A 13,791-nucleotide genomic window follows, 5' to 3' on the forward strand; every position below is an offset into this window, starting at 1 on the left:
ACCTCAGTGATCAGTTCTTAGGATCATTGTATGGGCTTGTCTTCTGTTCATCTCTTAAATAATAATGTTGTAATAGTTTCTGTCTTTGGCCCTCTCCCTCACATTTTAGAATCACTTCCAAAACAATCTTATCCACTCGTGAATGACTCACAGATCTGTATTTCTAGCCCGTATCTCTTCTGAGCTGCAGATAGGAATATTCTCTCATCATCTAGACATCGCTGCGTGAATGTCCCCACAGATACCTCAAGCTCAGTAGTTCCAAATGGATACAAATCATCATTCCTTACAACCTCCAAACAAATATGTTCTTCCTCCTATGTTCTACTGAACTGCCCAAACCACACTATATTGTCCATGTCAAATCCTGTAGTTGTCAGTTCCTCTCAATTCAATGACAAAATTCTGTTATTTCTTTCTTAATAGTTCTTGAATATCTTCCTTTCCTCTCCGTTTTCAGTGAATGCCTCTGATCGATTAAGTCACTATAGTTATGCTTCTGTATTACCACATATTTACTTATTCTGTACTAAATATTATTCTACCTATTCCATTAGTAAATTCTGTAGCTGTGTTATAGAACAACTAAATAATTAGAGCCACTCACCTGTCTTATCAGTGGCCTGTGAACTCCTTGAGACTAGAAGTTATAACTGTTATCTCTGTACCCTGAGCACCTAACACAGTGCCTGGCAAATAGTAGGCTCTCGGTACGTGTTTATTGAATACATGAATGGTGACCAGTTATGAAAGAAAAAGTTAATGATGACTCTCCCTCAAAAAGTTATGTAAGGGAAAGACATGAATGTTCACTATGTAAAACACAAAAACAATGATAACAACAATAGTACTAATAATATTATGTGCTTCCCCTGTCAAAGAGCTAGGCTTACATCATCTTAGTGGAGCCTTAACAAGAATTCTCTGAAGGATACAAAGGCTCAAAGGCTCAGAGAGGTCCTAAGGAACAGAAGCAGAGTTGGAGCCCAGAAAGTATGACTGTAGAGCCCATGCTATAGGCAAATATGCCAATGGCCATTGCAACCTTAGTAGTTGAGAAACTACAGTGTGTTTTACAAACAAATCAGCCTATTTTTTTTCAAATGATGTTACTCTATAATATTAATAAAAATGTTAATATTACTTTACAAAAACTAAGAAGCACTATGTTCTTTTTTCTGTAGGTCCTCCTATTATCACTCTTGAGCCAGTAGAAACTGTTATTAATGCTGGTGACAAAGTCATGTTGAATTGTCAGGCAACTGGAGAGCCTCATCCAACCATTACATGGTCCCGTCAAGGGCACTCTGTCCCCTGGGATGACCGAGTTAATGTGTTGTCAAACAACTCATTACATATTGCTGCTGCTCAGAAAGAAGATACGTCTGAATATGAATGTGTTGCTCGAAACTTGATGGGTTCTGTCCTTGTCAGAGTGCCGGTCACAGTCCAGGGTGAGTGTGATCAGAGGGATATTTACATAAAATAGCACCAGGAGGTACTGTTACCCTGGCTGGCTCAGTTGGAAGAGCATGCAACTTTTGATTTCAGGGCTGTGAGTTTGAGCCCTGTGTTGGGTGTAGAGATTATTTAAAAAAATAAATAAACTTTAAAAATAAATAAATATATAGCACCTGGGGCAATCCAAATCATAAAAATTATTAAGCATCTTAGTCTAAGTCTCCTTTTACCCTTAAGATACTTCTAGATTGTGGTGCTAGAACAAAAATCACATAATTTCTAGATTGGAGGGAATAAAACAATGCAGATTAGAGTAGTAAAATACCAAGCTCTAATAATTCAAAATCCCAAACTGAAGTTTTGATTCAAAACTAAGTCAAATTTCTTCTCAGAAATCCATGCATTTATTTTTCTTTAAAGAATGACATAACCAAAAGGTAAACAGTATTTGAACTTCTTGGTCTCTCACTCTTTTGGCAGCCATGTCTTCATGAGTCAGTATTAGAGCTGGGAACAAACTCTAGTTAACTGTTTGAAATTCTTCTTTCCCATATAGATTTTATTTTACCATCAAGGACAGCACCCATAAGCAGTTGCTCAGCAATTATAGATTCAGCTCTAGACCCAGTGCATAAATGAAATTCAATTTATGTTTTGTTGTTTACAAACACAGAGACAAAGTACAATGTTTTATTTGCAGTTCATGGTGGATATTCCCAGTGGTCTACTTGGAGAGCCTGCAGTGTCACCTGCGGAAAAGGCATCCAAAAGAGAAGTCGTCTTTGCAACAACCCCTTTCCAGCCAATGGTGGGAAGCCTTGCCAAGGGTCAGATTCAGAAATGCGAAACTGTCAACGTAAACTGTGTCCAGGTACATCTCTTTATTCAACGGATAGGCACATGTTTAATAGATACTCATCTCTGTTCCCTAACTATGGATTATCTCAGTGTTAATGCTTTAAATTGCAAATTATCTGACAGTGTAATGTTTCACCTTTGTATAGTGGATGGTAGCTGGTCAGAATGGAACCCTTGGGAAGAATGCACAAGGAGTTGTGGACGTGGCAACCGAACCAGGACCAGAACTTGCAATAATCCATCAGCTCAATATGGTGGGAGGCCATGTGAAGGAAATGCAGTAGAAATAATCATGTGCAACATTAGGCCCTGCCCAGGTGAGAATCCACTGATGAGCAAAACTTGGCTATTTTTAACTCCAGTAAAGGGGTTATAATGACCTTTTCTCCTTTGTTCTAAAAAGATGTTATAGCCTCTACCCTGGAATATATTTATTCTCTGTGTTATTAATTCTGTCTCATTAATAAAGTTATGAAAGGTATGACATTAATCAATGTTAAGTAAAATCCCTGATTTAATTGAATACCTTTATGTTCCACCAACTGTGGTGTATTTTTAATCATGTAGAGAAAACATAGTATTTACAAAATCATAGAATTTAAAAGTAATTAGGACCTTAACATCTAATGCAGCCATTCATTTTCAGGTAAGAAAAATGAAGTCTAGGGTATTTAAAGACTTTCCCAGAAACACACAATTAGAGAGGGTTGAGATAATAATAGCAACCATTCACTAAACACCTGTCATGTTCTAGGAACCATGCTAGGTGCTTTATGTACATGTTGTTTTTTACTTTATAAAACAACCCTAGTATTTTAGGGTTCTTTCAGATTAAAGCGACAGAAACCAAACCTAAATAAGCTTAAGTAGAGGATTCTACTTTCAGGTATGATTGAATTCAAGGATTTGGCCAGTGTTTTTACTAGCATGTTTTCCATCTCTCGTCTCTGCTTTCCTCTCTGGCTTTATTGTCCATTAAACTCTTTCCAAGCAGTGGAAAAAATGACTGCTGGCAGCTCCTGGCTCACAGGGGCCTTATAATGTAAGGCCTCAGAAAAAAAAAGAGTCTTGCTCTCTCTCTCAGAATTCCTATCAACCTCTGAAAAGGAGCCCTGTTTGATTTTGTTTGGGTCTCATGCTCACCTCTGAACTCAGCTAAGTCCAGATACTTGGATAACCAGCTTGAGCTGCCTACCTAGCATGTGTCAGGAGGGTCAGGCTCCTGGTTTGACAGCCAGAAAGAAATCATATGGGATAGAAGTGTATGGTCATTCATTTATTCATTCATTATTCATTCATTTATCCAACAAATATTTATTGAGCACCCACTCTGTGCTCAAGGCATTGTTTTCACTGCTCCAGTTAGAATGGTAAATAGATAATATCATTCAGATATTTATAAGCCTACCGAACAAATGCCAAGAGTTGCAGGGAGAAAGCAAACCTGGAGAGACACCTTAGCTGAGATGATTTAAATGAAGGAAGTGGCGGGATGAGGACAACCAAAATGTAATAGATGCTGACTACACTGGGTATTGCGTCCTATTGTATAAATGAGGAAACCAAAATTCAGAAAATAGATGATAATTCACTGACGTTACATAGCTAGTAAAAAGTGAATCCAGGATTTGAATCCAGGTCTGTCTGATTCCTAAGCCTTTGTGCTTAGATCCTGGGTATCTGGATTTGCAGCTCAGAACTTACATTGCACTAGTAAATATAAGTAAAATACTGTCATGAAATCTTAAAAAAAAATAAGCCAAAGCCAAAACTGTTCTTTTAATCTTAAAGAATTAGAAAGCTGATTATAATAGCATAATATATCAAAGTCAAAAGAGCCAGAACACCTGATTAGAGCAGTCTTTGTACAGATTGTCAGTTATGATACTGATACAATGAAAAGCAAAATATTTGTAGATGTCTGAAAATAAAAGTCAGGTTTTTTTCTCTTCATGTTGAGTAACTATCGGTTTACTGATATTTGCTCACTGTTCTACTGGCTTACTATTTTTGAGACTTTCTCTGGTTATTCCCCAGTCCCTAAATTAATTGAATTTAACTATTGTTTTGGCAAAATATCAGTGGTATCCTGAGACCAGCAAATGAAAACATGTATCTCTTTCCAGTTGAAAGTTTAGTGACATCATATTACTAGCTGGGCACAGACCATAGTGGGAGCATTCACACCTTTGGAAGCATTTACACCATGATGCTACAAATCAGTTTCTCTATTTCCTGAGAGGTGGTTATTAAATTTATCATCATACCATTGCAAACTGAGCAGGTAGCCTAAGAAAACCCTTTTCATCTGGGGGTTTGTCAGATTCTTAGGGATAGAAGGGATTTTCTTTTTATACATTGTTGTAATCAACTTGCTAATATTTCGTTGAGGATTTTTTCATCTATGTTCATGAGAGAAATTGACGCATAGTTTTCTTTTCTTGTAATGTCTTTGTCTGGTTTTGGTATTAGGGCAATGCTGGCCTCATAGAATAAGTTAGAATGTAATCCTTCTGCTTCTGTCCTCTGGAAGAGATAGTAAAGAATTGGTATAATTTCTTCCTTAAATGTTTGGGAAAATTCAGGTTGAACCCATTGGCACAGTGCTTTCTGTTTTGGAAAGTTATTAATTTTGATTCAATTTCTTTAGTAGATATAGGCTTATTCAGATGTCTGTTTCTTCTTGTGCAGGTTTTGGCAAATTGTGTCTTTCAAGAAATTGGTCCATTTCATGTAGGTTGTCAAATTTAAGTATAGTCATAGTATCACTTTATTAACCTTTTAATGTTCATAGGATCCATAGTAATGCCCCTCTTTCATTTCTGATACTAGTAATTTGTGTCCCAATCTCTCTTTTTCTTCCTCTGGCTAGATGCTTATTGACTTTATTGATAATTTCAAATATCCAGCATTTGGTTTCATTGATTTTATCTATTGATTTCCTTTTGTCAGTTTCACTGATTTCTGCTCTAATTTTTTTTTCTTCTGCCTACTTTGGAATTAACTTTCTCTTCTTCTAATTTCCTGAGGTGGAAACTTAGATGATTGATTTAGATCTTTCTTTTCTATCATATGCATTCAATGCTATAAATTTCCCTCCTAGCACTGCTTTTGCTGCATCCCACAAATTTTGATAAGTTGTGCTTTCATCTCCATTTAGTTCAAAATATTTTTAACTTCTGTTGAGATTTCTTCTTTGAACTATGTATCATTTTGAAGTGTGTTGTTTAATCTCCACATATATGAGGGTTTTCCAGTTATCTTTCTGTTATTGATTCTCTTAATTCTACTGTGGTCTGACAGCAGATATTATATGATTTCTATTCTTTTATTAAATTTTTTAAAGATGTGTTCTATACCCAGAATGTGTTGTGTCTGGGTGAATGTTGCTGGTGAGCTTGAGAAGAATGTGTATTCTGCTGTTGTTGGATGGTATAGCCTGTAAATGTTTAATTATGTCCATTTGATCAATGGTAATGTTGAATTCAGCAATTTCCTTACTGGTTTTCTGCCTGCTACATCTGTGCATTTGTGATAGAGGGGTGTCATAGTCTCCAACTATGATAGTGGTTTCATCTGGGTTTGTTGGGGTTTTTTTGTAATTCTGTTAATTTTTGCTTCACAGAGTTTGACTCTTTTTAGTAAGAACTTATTCTTAATACTGTCAAAATTACAGAAACTTGCAAGAATAGTACAGTACAATAGTAAGATTCTTGCTTAGGTCCAGAGTCCTTGCACCTAAGCACCATGCTCTATTGCTTTTCCAGAATCAGAACTGCGACCTAGTGTAGCACAAATTCATCTATTACAATTCGGATTTTTCTTACATACTAATTCCTCCATAGCTGCTTTCTTTTGTATTATTTATATACCACAGTGTTTTATACTTTATCTGGTTTATATTATCATTCTAAATTTTTTCTTTTCATTTCATTCATATAAAAGAAACATTTTAACTCTGCCACATATTATGTCATTAAATTAAATTCTGGTTGGGGTGTTCTGTACTGATTTAAAAAAATAAAAGTTCTTCAGACAAACACCTCTACTTATATGTAATAGAAACTTCACAGATAATAAATGAATAAGCATCACCCAATTGTAATCCTCCAATTTAAAAAAATGCATCAGTGGCTTTTTGTTAACCAACAGCCTTGAAAATTGAACATATTAAAATAATTGGAATAGCTGACTTTTTTCAATCACACAGTCCATACATCAGTAATCCAAATTAATAAAGAAGTAGTTTTGAGTAATATCTGCCTTATATTTAAAGGCTTTGTTCTTTCTCTTTTTCTTTTCTTTTCTTTCCTTTTTTTTTTTAGGGTTAATCAAATACTTTTTAGTCCAGATTCTCATTGGCTAAAACACATGTGTATGACTATGCTTGTCTGTGTCTACTAAGTACACGGATATGTAATAAACACAACTAGAAAATAGTTAATTGAAAGAAAATCTAAGGTGTGTTTTAAACTATTTTCTAAACAAAGCAGGCAGATGATAATTTAATGTCATTACTTGGTTTTCAACTAATTCTTTTGGTGTCTGATAGGTTGTGTTAAGAGAATATTTAGACACTGACCTTAAGGCCCTATTTTGGTTCATATCTTGGTTCAATTGGGTGACCACAAAAACATATTTTATGAGCCCCATTTCTAGAAAATACCCTTAAAGCAAAAATATCACTTGATACTGACTTATACATGAGAGAAACCATAATGTTGATTCTTAGCCCATGCACCTGGTAGGAAACACGAGGTTGTTTCAGTCTTGCGGTTACATGGTACAATATGTTAGTTACCAAAAGGAAGGCCTTAATATCACTCGTGGAAACTACTGGTCAAATTTTTGGTGTTTAGGAAGCAGGTGAGTATGTTATTCAGAATTTTTAATTCATGAACATTATGTAATGGAGACAATTTTTTAAGGAGCTACAACTGTGCAAATCATCATGTTGTTGAACGATCTAAGTGTATTTTTAAACATGAAGATGAATCAGGCTTAAAGATGTGGTCTTGAGTCTAGAGTCCAAGTTATCATTATGGAAATGATTGTATTGTTTATAATTGCATCTAGATCTGTTATACAGCCTTGCTCCTAAGCTTCTGGTTCCTTCCACTTTTCCCAGAGCATAAAGCACAAACAAATGCTTATCTAGGATTTTTTAAACTTAGATTGGGTTTACATATGGTAGTTTGGTTACATTCTATTTTAATAAAATAGTCCCTTTGGATAATTGTAAGCATTCATTTTGGCATTAGGTAGCCTTCTGAATTTTCCTATAAACACTAATTCCCATGAAAATCTAACCAGAAGGAGAAAGGAGAACATTATTTATGTTTCCTTTGGTTCAATTTCAGTTATTTTAGATTCCAGGCTAATTTAACTCATTACTGAGTTAATTTACTTGTATAATTTTGTTTATTTAACAAATGTGGTTCTGTGCCTTGCAACTTGCAACTTGTCTCATGGGATATTTGTAGTTCATGGAGCATGGGGCACTTGGCAGCCTTGGAGCGCATGCAGTGAAAGTTGTGGTAAAGGTGCCCAGATAAGGACCAGACTGTGCAATAATCCACCACCATCATTTGATGGATCCTATTGTGATGGGGCAGAAACACAGATGCAAGTTTGTAATGAAAGACACTGTCCAGGTAAGAGAAATACAGTGTTTTTACCCATAATAAATTGACATCTACCTCTTATTTGAGTAGCATGTCAGTAAGAATCAATGTCAATAAGAACATCACCCAACGTAACAATGCTCAGGGTATTGTAGTAACAGAGCACATATGTTTTTCCTTAACCCAGTTGATGGCAAGTGGGCAGCTTGGACCAGTTGGAATACCTGTACTGTGTCCTGTGGAGGAGGTGCCAGACAGAGAACAAGGGAGTGCTCTGATCCTGTCCCCCAGTATGGAGGAAGCAGATGTGAAGGGAGTGATGTCCAGAGCGATTTTTGCAATAATGACCCTTGTCCAAGTGAGTGTTGGAAATAGTGAGTCAACATTATACTTTCTTAAAGTTTTGTTATGGCCTTAAGTCCTTAAAGTTATAATATACTGGCACAGCTGGGTGGCTCAGTTGGTTAAGCATCTGCCTTCAGCTCAGGTCATGATCCCAAGGTCCTGGGATCAAGTCCCGATGGCACTCCCTGCTCAGTGGGGAGTCTGCTTCTCCCTCTCCCTCTGCCCCTCCCCTACGCTCATATGCTCTCTCTCTCAAATAAATAAAATCTTTAAAAATAAAAAAAAATAAGAATTTTTAAAAAGTCATAATATACTGTTACTTGATGCATCTACCTTTGGTGTAGAATATCCAAGTGTTGTATAGTCGCTGCTGTGCCTGTGTAATACCATAGGTGTAACTTATTTATATATAGGCAAGGGCTGTGTCCTATGTCATTGCCTCTCTAGGACCGGCTGCAGAATGCAAGGACAAGGCCACTCTTACGGTGTTGATGATATCTTTACAGAGGCGAGCGGTGGCTCTTTTCCTTAATTCAGTCCACCCAGCTAGATTTTAAGACCCTAACCGCATCTGAATCCACTGTATCTGGATTTTATAGTCTTGACTCATCAAGAGCAGAGCTCTTGTCTCGTTCATATCCTTCATCTCCTGGAATACTGTAAGACTCAGTAAGTGTATATTAAATGGAATTTCTCAATGATGGGAATGTATACCCAGTTTCTAGTCAGAATAACAGCTAAACCATCTGCCTTTGGAAGTTTCCTATTCATCGATTCGTATATTTCTTTTCAGTTCCTGGGGAGAGTCTTACCATACTTTTTGGATGAATGTCACTGTTTAGCACCTGTTCCAATGGTTCTCTGTTGTAGTTCATGGTAACTGGAGTCCTTGGAGCGGCTGGGGAATGTGCAGCCGGACGTGCAATGGGGGGCAGATGCGGCGGTACCGCACATGTGATAACCCTCATCCCTCCAACGGTGGAAGAGCTTGTGGGGGGCCAGACTCCCAGATCCAGAGGTGCAACACTGACATGTGTCCTGGTGAGCCCCCCGACTCCTGGCAGTAGAATAAGTAAAGCATTTCACTTAGTGCTCATTGTAGCTAGCCCCATCATTTCAGATCTTAAAATGAGAGTTGTATAGGTAGGGTCACCTGAACTGTAGATTTTAAAACCCATGGGTTAATATTGGCCATTCTATTCTTGTTCACAGTGGATGGAAGTTGGGGAAACTGGCATAATTGGGGCCAGTGCTCTGCCTCTTGCGGAGGAGGTGAAAAGATTCGAAAACGGCTGTGCAACAATCCAGTGCCATCTAAAAGCGGGCGCCCCTGTCCAGGAGATGCTACTCAGGTGTCCAGATGCAATATGCAAGCATGTCCAGGTAAGCAACTAAGTTAGACTTTGGTGGAACCATTGCTAATTTATCTACAGCCTTCTTGCAGATTAGAAAAGGATATCCCTCTGAGCCCACAAATTGCAAAATGGTGCCAACTTCAGAAGGAAGAATTAGGAAAAATGTATTTTTTCCCCCTTCAAGTTGGTCTACACCAAATCTTACGGCTGGATTTTAGCTGCTGCTCACCCCCATCCAGGCCCTCTTGTAAAAGGATATGGTCTGCACAGCTATAAATAGTAGTCCTAGGCTTGAGGAATACAAGGGTTTGGAACACTAGAGAAAGCCAGGCTGAGATTCCAGGCTGAAAATGAGAGTGAAACAGAAACTGAATACTTAACAGAAATACACAGTTGGGGGCTATTTTTTCATGGAAGGAAATATGGAGAACATGAATGTGGAAAGTAAAATAGGGACCAGTTCAGTTCTAGGAAAAAACGTAGGGGGAGCTCAGGTATGATAACCCAAGTCATACAACATGGCTGGATATTGTAAATGATGTAAAATTTCAGAAGGTGGGGCACCTGGGTGGCTCAGTTGGTTAAGCGTCCAACTGTTGATTTTGTCATGATCTCAGGGTTGTGAGATGGAGCCCCCATTGGGCTCTGCGCTCAGTATGGAGTCTGCTTGAGATTCTTTCTCCCTCTCCATCTATCCCTACCCCCGCTGGTGTACACTTTCTCTCTTAAATAAATAAATAATCTTTAAAAAAAATTCAGAAAGAATGAAGCCAGAATTCTAAACCTATGGACCTTAGAAAGTTTGTTGGAGTCCCAAGAAATGGTGGATAATGTTAAGGTTGCTTGTCTCAGAGGACTTTCTAAGGACTATAAGAAAATTAAAAAGAACAGTTTCACATTGTTAAAGTGCTAAGATACCACTGAACTTTCCAAAGCCTTAAGGGTGCTTTAGAAATAAAATGTCCCTGAAAATCAGAAAGGCTCATTTGGCAGAGTGAGAGAGAGGAGTTACATGAAGAGATTTCTAAGAACTAGACAAGCTAAAAGGACAAGTGTCTCATCAGTCAACTGTTCAACATATCTTGTCAACATATCAACTGATTACCAAGGATTTTGAGGTTCTGACATGTAGGCATGGTGACAGTTCTAGTTTTAATTGAGGCATTTTGTAGCTCCTGAGCCTTGTTACAGGTCACTGTCAAGGGGTATTGTTCATCTAAGGGTTATTATTCTGTCATGGATACAAGAACCCCAGGAGCAGAAGGAAGTCCAAACAGGTGAACAATTTGGATTACTGAGTCTGGCAGAGAGTTTCAACGATCCCAATTAGCTACCCGGACCTAGGAGATAATCTGTTGAGTGCTGGGACACAAGATCCTCTGGAGACTAGAGAACCAAGGTCAAAATGGTCAAATGACCCAGATCAAATGACCCAGAGAACTAAATGAATTAGTGATCCTTCTACCCCTCTCTCCTGCTTAAGACTGAAGATAAGAACCAAAATGGCCTCCAAGGTCCTGATTGGCCCTACTGTCTACTTTCCTGTATCATCTTGCAGTATGGTTCCCACGACTCTCCCACCACTCTCCACCCTTTGCTCCTTTTGGTTTCTCAGATATGGCAAGCCACCACCTCCCAAAAGGGTGACACATGCTATTTGCTCTACCCAGAAAGCCCTTGTCCTGCCGTTTCTGGCCTAGTTAAGACCTAACTTTCTTCAGACCTCCACTCTATTTTTACTTTCTTCTCAGACTTCCCTAGGTAGTAGATATCTCATACATTAGTACATTTCAATTTTACATTTGTTTGTGGAATTCTAATTAATGTCTGTCTCCCTCTTTCAGATATAAGTTCTATGAAGGCAGGCCTCATGCCTTTTTCTTTCTTATTATTATATCCTGTATATTGCCTATGTATAAATGAACAAATGAATGTAATCCAGAACATGAAGGCTGAACCAATGTGAAAAAAAATGTATTCTGTCACAAATAATCAAAGTAATGCAAATTAAAATGGTAAAATACTATACTTACTGATTTTTCTGAAATTAAATACAATTGTATTTCTCCCTGGTATATAATATATAACAATATCTGAAAAACCTAGTGACTTTTTAAAAATATATTCAGTTAAAAGTCATCAAGTAATGAATATTTATGAACTTTTCTATCAGCTTCTTCCCAGTATGTTTCCTGCTCTTGCTAAAGCATGCAGTTCACTTAAAAAGCATTCATTAACCACCTATTCTGTGTCAGTAACTAATAATTTTGTTGAACAATGGAAAGAAGGCATAAAATTACTGTAGAGATGCTTTTTTAAAAGTGTGTAGTTGTTTTCAACCTAATTGTATGAATTTTGCAGCACTGTTAAAAGTAAAACACCCTTCTCAATTTTTTCTCAAGTTAACTATTTTCCAGTATATATAGGTATTAAAGAAAACTTGGTAAGCCTTCCATCTGAAACCCAAGACTGAATAATACCTATTAAATGCTCCACACCTATGTTGACAGTGACCTGTAACGAGGCTCAGGAACTGTTTTGAGGTGATCCTCCTCACAAAGGTGGCAGTAGATAAAGGAACATGGGTTTTGATGCCAAGCACATCTGTGTTCAGATCTTCATTCCACCACTTATGTCTCTGAACTTTATTTTCCTAGTCCGTAAACTGTGGACATTTAAAATGACTTTATAGGATTTTTGACTGGATTAAAAGAGTTACCTCATACTAAGTGCTTAGTATAGTGCATGACATGCTCAATAAACTCTCATTATTATCATCATTTCATCACCATCAACAAACACCTTTATTTTGGCTTTGGGACTGGGTACTGATTGTATTCTTTGGATTGTGAAATAATGCCATGATATACATAGATTGGAAGGACCCTAGATTTATGTGGGAGGATGAGTGTTACATGAAAGTAGAATGTTTTGAAAGCTTATTTATTTCACTCCTAAATTCAGATGTCATATGATATTTTAAATGTTTGAAAGAAGATTTGTAGCATCTTTGAATACTGGCCTTCTTTTCTCCCCTGTAACATTGATGAAATTGTTTCCTTATCCAAGACTGTTTTTTCTTCCCCCAATAGGTGGGCCCCAGCGAGCCAGAGGAAGTGTTATTGGAAATATTAATGATGTTGAATTTGGAATTGCTTTCCTTAATGCCACAGTAACAGATAGTCCTACCTCTGACACTAGAATAATACACGCCAAAATTACCAACATACCTCGCAGCCTTGGTAAGTCTCTTTGCTTATAAAAGTTGTTAATAGCCTCTTTTTTTAAATTTATATGTTATTCTTCACTTATTTCTGCTTAAAACGTCTAGACAATGCTACTACTCAATGATCTCTATAATAGTCCTTAGTTCTATCCCAATGGCAAATTCTTAAAGACAGGTGAGATCCTGATGCTTACTTTGCTATTATTCATTATTTAGGATTCATCCTTGTAAGTAACAGGTCCTGAAGATAATAATAACAATGGATTGTATATCTTTCTTTGTCACCTTATTTATCCTTTCTTCTTTAGGTCCAGCAATGAGAAAAATAGTTTCTATTCTAAATCCCATTTATTGGACAACAGCAAAGGAAATAGGAGAAGCAGTCAATGGCTTTACCCTCACCAATGCAGTCTTCAAGAGAGAAACCCAGGTGGAATTTGCAACTGGTTAGTGTCAGCTGAACTGAATATTTTATTACTATAAAAAAATACGATTGCTTTAAAAGTTGCTGTTTAAGAAAAATAGTTTATATATATATTCCCCCAGAGAATAATTTTAAAGTTTTTGATGTAGTCTTATCACAAGTGATATAAAAGCAATTTCATATTTCTCTGTAAACTTTTACTTACTTGGATCTATAAGAGGCCATGTGTTTTCAAACAGTATAGTGATTTTTTTATACCCCAAAAGTTTTTTTCTCATCTTTTCTGCATCTTTTCTCTTTAAATCCTCAGAGAGGGTTTTAAAGGCCAAAACAGAGCAGGAAAATGAGTCATTGCTATTAAGTAAAGACTTTTATTTATGAACCTGAGGTTCAATTAGGATACTCTATAGGGATTTTTTATCAAAAAGGTGGAAGTAAAAATAAGCAAATCTATGGGCTTTTCACTTTACTCTTAGTCTTAATGAATATGGATGAGCT

General features: G+C 37.0%; 1 protein-coding gene across 1 annotated transcript in view; it reads left to right on the plus strand.

The window, feature by feature from the left end:
- HMCN1 (hemicentin 1) overlaps positions 1 to 13,791 on the plus strand; it is a 467,830-nt gene that overhangs the window by 424,208 nt on the left and 29,831 nt on the right. The window contains exons 87-95 of the mRNA XM_028121561.2: positions 1,185 to 1,454; positions 2,162 to 2,332; positions 2,466 to 2,636; positions 7,803 to 7,973; positions 8,131 to 8,301; positions 9,159 to 9,329; positions 9,501 to 9,671; positions 12,736 to 12,885; positions 13,178 to 13,315. Coding sequence (XP_027977362.2) covers positions 1,185 to 1,454; positions 2,162 to 2,332; positions 2,466 to 2,636; positions 7,803 to 7,973; positions 8,131 to 8,301; positions 9,159 to 9,329; positions 9,501 to 9,671; positions 12,736 to 12,885; positions 13,178 to 13,315 — 1,584 coding nt within the window. The remainder of the gene's footprint in view (positions 1 to 1,184; positions 1,455 to 2,161; positions 2,333 to 2,465; positions 2,637 to 7,802; positions 7,974 to 8,130; positions 8,302 to 9,158; positions 9,330 to 9,500; positions 9,672 to 12,735; positions 12,886 to 13,177; positions 13,316 to 13,791) is intronic.

Source organism: Eumetopias jubatus, unplaced genomic scaffold (assembly GCF_037043125.1).
Source record: "Eumetopias jubatus isolate StellerSeaLion01/CBP00866 unplaced genomic scaffold, mEumJub1_p1.0 scaffold_12, whole genome shotgun sequence".
NCBI lineage: Eukaryota > Metazoa > Chordata > Mammalia > Carnivora > Otariidae > Eumetopias > Eumetopias jubatus.